The 10,332-nt window shown below is 38.8% G+C and overlaps 1 protein-coding gene across 1 annotated transcript; it reads right to left on the bottom strand.

Annotated features, from left to right (window-relative positions):
* Nucleotides 1-6,198: 6,198 nt before the first annotated feature.
* On the bottom strand, nt 6,199-9,817 carry LOC111333877 (uncharacterized). The gene is made up of 4 exons (XM_088730086.1): nt 9,673-9,817; nt 7,968-8,042; nt 7,604-7,786; nt 6,199-6,583 (listed from the first exon to the last, which is right to left on the bottom strand). Exons 1-4 carry the CDS (start codon nt 9,729-9,731, stop codon nt 6,403-6,405), a joined length of 498 nt encoding a protein of 165 aa, XP_088586212.1. The 5' UTR covers nt 9,732-9,817; the 3' UTR covers nt 6,199-6,402.
* Between the last annotated feature and the right edge of the window lie 515 nt (nt 9,818-10,332).

The following is a 10,332-nucleotide window of genomic DNA, read 5'->3' as shown; positions in this document are numbered from 1 at the left end:
TGAAAAGCCGATAGAAATCGGTAAATTGAGGAAACTGCAATAAAGTGTTTAGAAGGAAAAAAAATTGAAACCTCACTGTAACAGCTGCGACGGTGACGAAGAAAGTTTTAAGTTTTTCTAAGGCTGATTAAAGAACAGACAGATCATAAATTATTGCTACCTTGATAAATGAAATGTATAATAAGAAAGTTCGCTTATGATTTTAATTTATCGAGTATAAATTTATCAGGATAAAATTGCAGACGGTGAAATATAATTTCTGTTATCAAAATGCTGGTCTGTTTTTGTACATGAAAATCATAAAAGTTGTTTGATGAAATAGTGTTGATCCAAAATGTTTTACAGTTACAACAAAATATGAAGTGATAAACAATCATAAGTTAAATACATACACAGGTTTGATCCACAATTTAATGTGGCAAAAAGCAAATGGAAGTTACGTCTGTGAGCGAATGCCCCAGGCAATACCCCTATGTCTGACCGTTAATAAGGGAATTATCTACCCCATAGATAGCTCCATTCTGCAAAGGCTTTTATCAACGCAAGGCCTTTCGTGCTGTGGTTTTACTTATCTTTTTAGACTTGATGATTTTTTACTAGTGTTGAAATATGGGAGACAGTTATGTGCGTTCATTTTCTGATAAAATCTTTATGATATGAAAAAGTGCAAGGCAATTTGGCTGACTTTATGTCTTACATTCCTTTCTATAAAATGTTCTATTATTCAAATTAACTGGGGAATTTTTCACCCTTTATTTCACCTCCATCGGATCACGACGTTTAATGATTGGTCCTTATGTAATCGTGACCGACTGGCGAGGCTTTGCTAAAACTCCAACAACTGGTTTTCCTTTCCCGTATGGTTTAGTTTGCCGGGTTTTCTAACCTGTCCCCCTCTTCTAACTATGCTTCATTCAATATTCATGAGTTTTTAATCAGCCTCGAACTATGGGTAGTAGTATCTCTGAAAGTGGATTGAGAGAAAACATCTACAAAGAATACATCTGCATTGTTCCAAAAAAAACTCCATCTGCTTTGCACGATTACCTCAATGAAATTATTTTGCCGTCAATAAATTTGTCAGCGGGAAAACAGAGATGCGTTTTCCCGAACTCTGAGACGGGGATGTTTCTCGTTAAATAAGAGTAGTCCTGCTTGATGTAAAAAGTGCTAATGATGAACTTGTGCACTTTGTGGCGACGATTTGCGCACGAACACAGTATGATCTCAATACTTCGCTCTATTTCATATGTAGAATAGAAAGAGAGTCTACCACCAAAAAAGGTACGACTGTTCTTGATTTAAAACGTCTGTTTCCTAATTGAGTTTCTTCCTTCTATGAATGTTCTAGTTACCCTTTAGGTTAAATTAAAGCCATCTGAGGTCCCCCGAAGCTCAAAACAAATAAATTTTTGAAAATATGAATGGTTTATGAAGAAGTTTAGGCTAAAGAATCTCGCAGTTTCCTTTGAACACAAAAGATAACAAATTGACCTCGCGCTCAGAGCTAATTACTTTCTCATGTTTTAGGTGACCCAATTTGCACATTTCTCTCATTTAAGATTAAATATGATATTGCGCATTTCCTTGTCCCCTGATCTTATCGTTGGAATCAAAGTATTGAAATTTCTAATCCGCACTGAAAGTAATTCAAGGCAATTTCCTCTGTAAATCATTATGTCCTTTTGATCTACGTATACAACCAAATGAATGTCTGGCGTCTTTCTTTTGATACAGTGGTGAACCTGTGGTACTAGGGATCAACACTTAACAGTGGAGCGATATTTTGAGTCACTTCTGGAGAAATGTAAAAAGCGTAACGATAGTTTCATTCTGAAGGAGACCACAACTAAAACATATGTTTGGTAAATGAGAAAAACACAAAAGAAGCAATACTATAGGAAGCTAAGAATGCAAAGAGTAGGGTGTATCGAATATACCTTTCCCATCCTCTACAGAGCGGTCCATAGCCGGCTATTCTAAACAGGGCACTGTAAACTAGGGACGGGGGGAGAGACCTCTTCCATGCAACTACTCCGCCAGTGTTTGACTTATAGCTCTCAAACTTAGCGACTTTACATCCAAGACACACACGCGTATCTTTAAATCGTTAAATGTCAACATAATTTCACTAATTTTATGGTGCTCTCTCCCGGCGATGACCAACTTGGAAGTAAAAGAAAAGATTTTTGAGAATTACACTTGCTGAATTCCCAAGATCGCGCGCGAAGTTCAATGCCCAACGTACTTTATGAAATACCACATCATGAAAGCAACAACTATCAAATATTTATCAGATTAAATGTTTACCACATCAAGAATAGTTAGAATAGCTTCAGTCTTCAATCAAAGCACTCAAATCAGTACCATTACGTTCGTAAAGATAAAAATTCACGTATCTCCAACTCCATTCAATGTAATTTTATAGGCGTGAATTTGCGTAATTTTACTGATGTAGTGTTTAAGTCATACATATTTTTGGGACGGCTTGATACAGCCAGAGGGGCATCAACATGATTTACGGAGAGCAATTTTGTACTTGCAAAGGCGAAGTTGAGCCACTTGTGAATATACCCGCGAAACAGACCCGACCAAATTGATGCACCCACACTGATGAACAACGCTGTAAAGCGAGAACATTCTTGAGAGGAAAGGAATAGCCTGTATATGAATGGGATAAATCTTGACACTAAACAGATTAAATTTAATCTCACTCTACAATACACCTGTAGGCTTCAATGTGATTCAGATAAACTGACTGGCTCAAGGTTAGGTGTGTTTGTGTGTCGGCTCAGTCGGGAAATCTTTACATCAGATATTGCTGATAATCCGCACGGTGTTCCTCTGCGGCGTGTCTGATTGAAAATTTGCGAACTAGAGTCAAGTTAACCCGAGTCTAAGTTCGCGTCACCGAACAGAAAAATCCCAAAAGACAGATAACAAAAGCTTCATTGTCTTAAAAAATCTTAACCAAAACAATAGGCAAAGTTTGATACGCCATGCATCGGATATAAGTTTGTTTCATATTCAAGTGGGATTATTGTATTAACGAAGTCTACCTTTTCCTTTTTACAAAGTCGGTTTATGCCACGCATTAACTTCAAGATAACCTGACCAAGAGTTGAAACTGACTAGTGCCTCCATTTTCTTAGTCACTGTGTCAGTATTGCATTCCTTGATCAGTATTCAAATGCCACGCATAGGAATCGCCCTAAAGCTGAAAGCTGGAAAATCATTTTATCTAAATATTGATGTTTTCGACTAAGAGGCAAGAGTGAGGACTGAATGGATTTAAGATAAACTTAAGAGAGAAAAGAGGATTACCTTAATAATTACAGTTAAAAATTAGAACCAATTAGCGCTAAAAGGACACCGAAAACGGACCCGGATTAAAAACTGAAGAGGCTGTCATCGAGGCCACCCAAAAAATCGCCAGCGGTGTGTGCTGCCCTCCATAAGTGATTCAGATCATATTCAAGTAGAGCATGTGAAAGGATTTTTCTTCCTTGAAACTTGCCGTTTGCCAAAACAACTTGCATCAATCAGTCCAAATCAAGAGAAAATGAGGCCATGTCCAAGTATATCCCTTTACTGACACAACCCCAAACGAAACGGGAAAACAGAAAAGAAAGGCGCAATTCTCAATTTAGAATGCCGTGGGAACTGGAATTTGAAACTTTTATTTAGAGTGAAACATAAACCTTTTTGAATGGCCAGCAAAGAAAATGGATGGAATTTGTATCAAGCGTTTATCATAGTTTGATGGACGCTGCCTCCGTTGATTAGCTTTAATTGTTTATTGGATTTATCTGGTTTTTATCGGCTTTGATATATTCAAAGTGTCATTCCATTTGTTTTTCTTGTTAGAATGACAAGAGACATAATTAGGGACGGCTGACTGTAAAGGAAAGGGCAAAGGAAAAGGGTAGATTACCTTGTTTTAACGACTCAAGAAATCGGCTTTAGAGACGCAGCCCACTAAATTGCAAACTGAGCGAAAAACCTGAACCTGCACCAAGAGAGTCAGGAGATGTGTATGTGGAAAAACCTTAAAGACCCTTGTAACTGATCGGAAGTCCGAAAGGAAGGTAACGCTCAAGTCTGGTGGTAAAAATCCGAGGATATAAAATGCGTTGGAATCATTTACCCCAACGAAACAAAAGTAACTTTTGAGAATAAAGTTGTTCACTGCTGATAAAACTGAATTGAAGAGATATCACTTCTGAGCGTACTTTCGTTAAGCACAAGTGGGTTACCACGTAAGAGAAAATTGACCAGTACGAGCCCAGGCGGCACTGTAAAATACAAGAGAACAACCTAAGTTCTTGTTAATCTGGAACTAAATTAGTCGACTGATCATTTCTGGCTCATAGCCGTTGGCGCATTGATCGAGTGACCTTTATCGCACCCCCACCCCACCCCCCCCCTTCCCATGTACAACCTCAAAAAATGATAAAAAACATGTAGATGTTCCATTAAATCCACGTAACCAAAGTTGATGGTGGCAGAATCTTGAAATACGTCAAGGAAAAAACTTGTATCAAAACAGGGACTAATGAATTGATGAGTTTTCTGAAGTCGCCGGTGATAGCAGACGTTTACTTCACTCTTCAATCAGTAGTTCTACAGTTGTGTTGTGTACGCTCCTGCATGCTGGTGTACAGGGAACTTAGCTCCAGCAGCTGTGAAAACATTTACTCTCGTTATCACGAAATTTTAGATTTCAGATTCTCCTTAGTTTATGGCTGATGGTGAACTGATAATTTTCAAACTTTAAGTAAAAGACACAGTTGAGTACTAGATAACCTACCTAGCCTGGATAACACCAGCTACAGCTGTTTTGTTTTGTTTTTGTTTTTGTTTGTTTTTGTTTTTTTTTTATGAACGCATACTGCGATACGAAGCTTCTTATCGAATGTGTCTTTGCATGACTGCAAAGATACTAGATACGAATGACAAAAAAAAAACCTTTTAATCTGCTGAAGTCGGCCTTTAAAGCGCTTTATTTTAAACAGTGGCCAACATCTGAACTTACAACGAGTCCCTATACGTAGAAAGCTGCGCTCATCAGACTGTATTAGACTACAGGTTCCTTTAGAAAAGGGGACCTTTCAAGACACCTCGGCCGTTTTATTTAATAGTCTACCAAAGAAACTGAAAACCTGTGACGACTTGCATATTTTTACATCGCGTTTATTTAAATACTTCAAAAAACCGGGCGAAGGCACGCCTTTAGTAATTTTAAATTAGTTTAAGTTTTAAGTGGATACAGACTGGAATGTTTCGCTATTTCAAATTTATGATTGTAAATATTAACTAGGTTTTAGTTGATCCTATAATGTATTTAGTTAGTTAGTGACAGATGAAGAGCCCCTCTGTGGAAACATTGTTAATAAACCCTTTACTTTACTTACTTACCACTTACTTACTTACTTACTTACTTACTTACTTACTTACTGCATGAAGTGACCTTTGCCAAGCGATTAAAAATTGGTCGTGGCACAAATAAACTACCAGAAATTGAAAAGAAGCCCATTACTATTCCGATATACATGAACCACAAAATTCCTACAGCCAATATCAAAAGTAGTCAGTGCATGCTGGGACGATAAGGTGGAACTAATTAACACGAATATGGCATTAACGGTAGCGACGAAGGAAGCAAGGTATACAACATTTGCGATAGGAAAGCAAGCTAAAAAGTGGACGAAGTAAGATACTAGATACGAATGACAAAAACAACTTAAAGTAAGACTAAATATATATTTTTTAGACTACTCCGACCAATAAGTCCAATGTGACTGACTTAACGATTTGCTTTGCGTCAAAATTCAATCAATTTGCGTCCCAATTCAGTATGTGTTTTCCGCCCTTTTTTGAATTTCCAGCTTTATCTCCGTTCCGTCCTTATACTCTCCCTCTAAAAAGGAACTTTGAACCTTTGGTCGTAGCTCCATGGTTCCTAGTATGGCCTCTCCTCGATTTAGTGGTTCACTGAGAGTGGGCTTCAGATAAGTTGGACTGCAGATCAACTGCGAGGTTTGGGTTCGAGCGCTTCGCCTGCGTCCCAGTCTTTACGCTGTCATGTCATGTTGGATGAAACAAGTCATTTCCACAATGAAGATCTCTTATGGAATGGTGGAGATTGGGACATGAGTTTTACACTACCAGAAAACAACTACGAAGACATTACACCGCTTTTGATAATATACGAGTTCGTTTAATGTTATGAAGATCTTCAAAAATTACTTTATAGTGTGTTATCAAACTAGCGTGCAAGTTATAGAAGGGAGAGGTAAAAAAGGGTTTCTTGTTTTACAGTAATTTTCGTCAGTGTTGAGAAGTGGTTAGAATGGGAGTTTGGTGACTGAGTAAAATCATTCTAGTTCTAGATTGTTCGTATTATAAGTCCGTGAAATAAAGATTTGGAAGTGAGGCAATAGAAAAATTGTCCAGTGTGTGATTCTTTTGAAACAGAGAGAACTGACCGGCTTCCCGTTTTACTAGTAGTTTTAAATCCCACAACTCTCTCTGAACATCTGAAGTCTCTCTCCGAAGGTTAATCTCATCCTCCTCTAGTTTTCTGTAAAGGAAAAGAGTTACCAGGCTTTATACTTTTTATACTTTTTGTAATGACTCAGTGATAGCTTATCTGGAGAGGATGTTATGTGCCACGAAACATTGCGGACTGCAGTTTGTGTGGCACTTAAATAAACGGCCTTTGGATAGAGAAAAGAATGGAACGAGTCTTGTTATAGTCGTTATAGTCGTTCTAGTCTTGTTATAGTTGGTCGACCTGGCTTCTTTTCTAGACTACCCTTGGGAAGTTGACATAACATTTTTCTGAAGACCCAGCCAATGTTTTACAACTCATCAACTTGACTAAACTCTCGATACGACCACCGACCATTTTTTGTATTCCCTTGTAATGTTTTTACCCCGTTTGCACCAACGATATAGTTCTATTAAGGCGCTGCTACCAGCTGAGTTCAGGCCGGAAGCCTAGTACCTGGGAGTATCTAGTAGTTGCATTGGGAGGCACCTTTTTAAATGCCGTCGAAGCCTGAATTTCTCTCTCCGTAATTTGGTTGATTCCAGCTCACCTGCTATGATCTATTCTTTATCAATACTTGTATTTTATCAAAATAGTACTAATTTCAACTAAATTGTGATCATTGACAGATTTATTGGGCTGCCATGCTTATAAAATTATTCGATAGCCCATATGTAGGGGATTTTATTTCCCCTTTGAAAATCACGGTTGTTGATCAAATGAAGTACTCGGCATTGCGCCTAACTCACTATCTTCAGTATGCCAACAGTTTTCTTACAAGTATCCTTTTTTGGGGGGTCTGTTTTTATCGGGTTCCAGTTTTATCTATCCATTGGGCTTCCGTGTTCTATTATGAAAATATTCCTCTAGAAAACAGGAAGCATATCACAGGCCTTCCTCCCCATTAACGCCATCCCCCCTCCCCCCCCCGTGCCGCTGTGACCGTTTGCTAGCTTCGTCTACAGTAAGTGTCTTTACTACTATTCGAGGGATGTTCTGTCAGGAAAAAGACTTGAGTCTTTGGTCCATATGGCAAGAGGACTTGCTTACCTTACTTGCTCGTCTTGCTCATTGCATCTTTCCTCTGTAGTATCCAGTGCAATTTTCTTTAATAAACTTTCTTTCTTCAAAGATCGAATTTCTTCCTCCATTTTAGCCGTTTTGTTCTCCATGTAGGCTTTCCAAGTCAATGGCATCGAGTATGGGAAAGGTATTCGTTGCTGATCGAGTAGACTGCGTCAAATTGAAGAGAGTAGCGTTAGGAACACGAGGCTGCTTTGGATTTTCTTGTCCGTGAATGCCTTTTAAACGGCATTCGAAACTTTCACAATCTTCCTTGGCAGTGGATCCGTTAATTTTTCATTCAATTTAAATTTTTTATTTTAGGGAATTTTTTACTTATAAAAATGCTTACTTGCTCACAAGCTGGTGTTGTGTCTGAAGAACATCAATGTATTCCTCTGCCTCCTGAAGCCTCTCCTTTAACCTCCTGTTCCAGTAAAAAAAAGTGCACCCTTAAGAAGTGAAGCAATAAAAGTCGCGAGGGGAGTGCGGGAGAAGCCAAGAAACTCTTGGTGGGCAGCTCCAGTATAAAAGGACTTATTTGAAATAAATCCTTTTAATACTGGAGTTGCCCACCAAATTGTGGAAACTCTATAGATTTTCTTCGCAAAGGTTTTGTTTCAAGGACCCGCAAAATTCTTTATAAATTCGGAGAAATTATTGATAATTTCGAGTTATCATTCAGAGTAATATTGAGCCGCGTAAGTATAATTAACAATAATAATTGAGTGAGTAATCAAAAAGAAGAATTAGAGGTCTTGAAGAACAGATGATAAATACATTTATCCTAGAAGGCTAGTTAGTACTTGGAAAGGTTCGAAGATGACACCTTGGCCGTCTGGGATAGTGAAAACTATGACTGTACATGCTAGTAGCATCTGCACTATCACAACCTTCCTTTCGCTTCACCATAGAGACTGACGGGATCACTCGCCCTCCTTGACACCGCAGTTACAAGAGAAGCGAACCTGACAGGCGCCTCATTACCGCCATACACGGGAAGCCTACGCACACTAACAATACTTAGCGAATGATTCTCTCCATCCATAATCAACAAATCGCGGTATTGTCAAGTGAATATACGAGCGCAGCACTTGAACCGTCTCGGGGAAAAAAAAAACCCCTCTGTCACACCTAAGGAGAACAAGCATATATTATCTACAATCTGTTCTTGCTTCTAATGTGTATCCTTCCTTCCTCTCGCAAAAATTAACGAAGACCTGGAAACGGACCACCAGCGCTAGACCGGCCACCGAGTTCAGATCCATTGCAGTTTTAATAACGTCTTTCCAAACAACTTAAGCGCAACCATACAACAACAAGCTTAGGCGCTCAGTGTTTTCAAGTCGTAGACTACATCAAGGTTGTACTTAATACTGGCAAAAGACGCCGTTGACGCGACTAGATAAGATGGCGTGGCAAAGCGCAGTAAAGTTTAAATTGGGGAAACTGGCAGACCTATGCTGGAGAGAATCAAAGACGTGACAAAGATATCCAACTCATCAGGACACAGAACTCTGCCGTCATTTCCAGAGCACGCTTACATTAACGAACACCGCCTCTTATGGGAAAATATGAGATGTATACAGTTGATCGTGATCCCCATCGTTACATACTTAGTGTAAAAGAAGCGATCCACAGAAGACTTAAGTGATTTAGGGCGCTGAGAAATCGAAGTTTTAATTTTGAGAATACATTATTTACCGTAAACTGCACTTTTCAGCAGGCATAATGCTCTACCTAAAACTAAAGCTGTAAGGTTTGTTGCTGTTTACAGAGAATTTTCTTTTTACGGTTCGCTACTTCCTACCATCCTGTAGAAGATTTTCTTGAAGAAACATCCCATGATAATCTTGCTTATACGAAATGGAAGATGTGGTCTAGACACATACTATCTGATCAAGGGAACACCCCCTGAACATGTTTTCTTGATCTGATACTAACGTGAACGCTTCGATAGAATATTTTTCCGTCACATTTTTATCACAATTCACTGTTTTCTGTGTTTTTGCACGTGAAAAAAAATATATATATATCAGTAATAAAAATAAACTCGCCTTTTATAATAAGCTCTTTCCTTTCTTCTGGACTGAAAGGAACTCCAAGTGTTTCCCATTACAGCCTGTTCCAACTAAACAACATTAGCGCCACAATAAAAAAAAACGGAGGCACTTTGCTTTGTGACGAAATAAAGCGAGGCTATAGCGCGCGCTGTGTGCAGCCAATCAGATTCGTCACTCCGACGGCGCGGCGTGCGCAAAAATGTGAAGACAAATATTGGAAAAAAAAAAAAACCTTCCTTAACAGTGACAAAGAGAGGAATGATCACCAGGATAATTCATGCTTGTGACATGGATAACAGCGTCTCCTTTCTTTTTGGAATTTGATTCATAGCCTGAGGTGTTTCTCCTGTAGAGGGTGGGGGTGGGGGTGGGAGGGAGGGACTATGACTTAAACAAGGGAATTTCCATTCTCTTGATTCAATTATTATTCACTCCATGTTTGGATTCTCAGGAATGTCAAAACTAGATGAGGTCGTACCGACCACCGAAATCGATATGGTAAAATTTACGAATCCCATTATTTTACATAATCAGGATATTTGAAGGCACAAATTCCGCAGAAACCCTTTTCAGAACCGAAACTTTACTGGTGTTTCTCAGGCCCTCACAATGTACTGACTGTTTCTCAGTTCAGAAAACCCTGTAGGCTTAAAA

Source organism: Stylophora pistillata, chromosome 8, assembly GCF_964205215.1.
Source record: "Stylophora pistillata chromosome 8, jaStyPist1.2, whole genome shotgun sequence".
Taxonomy (NCBI): domain Eukaryota; kingdom Metazoa; phylum Cnidaria; class Anthozoa; order Scleractinia; family Pocilloporidae; genus Stylophora; species Stylophora pistillata.
The sequence above is the reverse complement of the archived record's forward strand: the minus strand, read 5'-3'. Positions and strand labels throughout refer to the sequence as shown.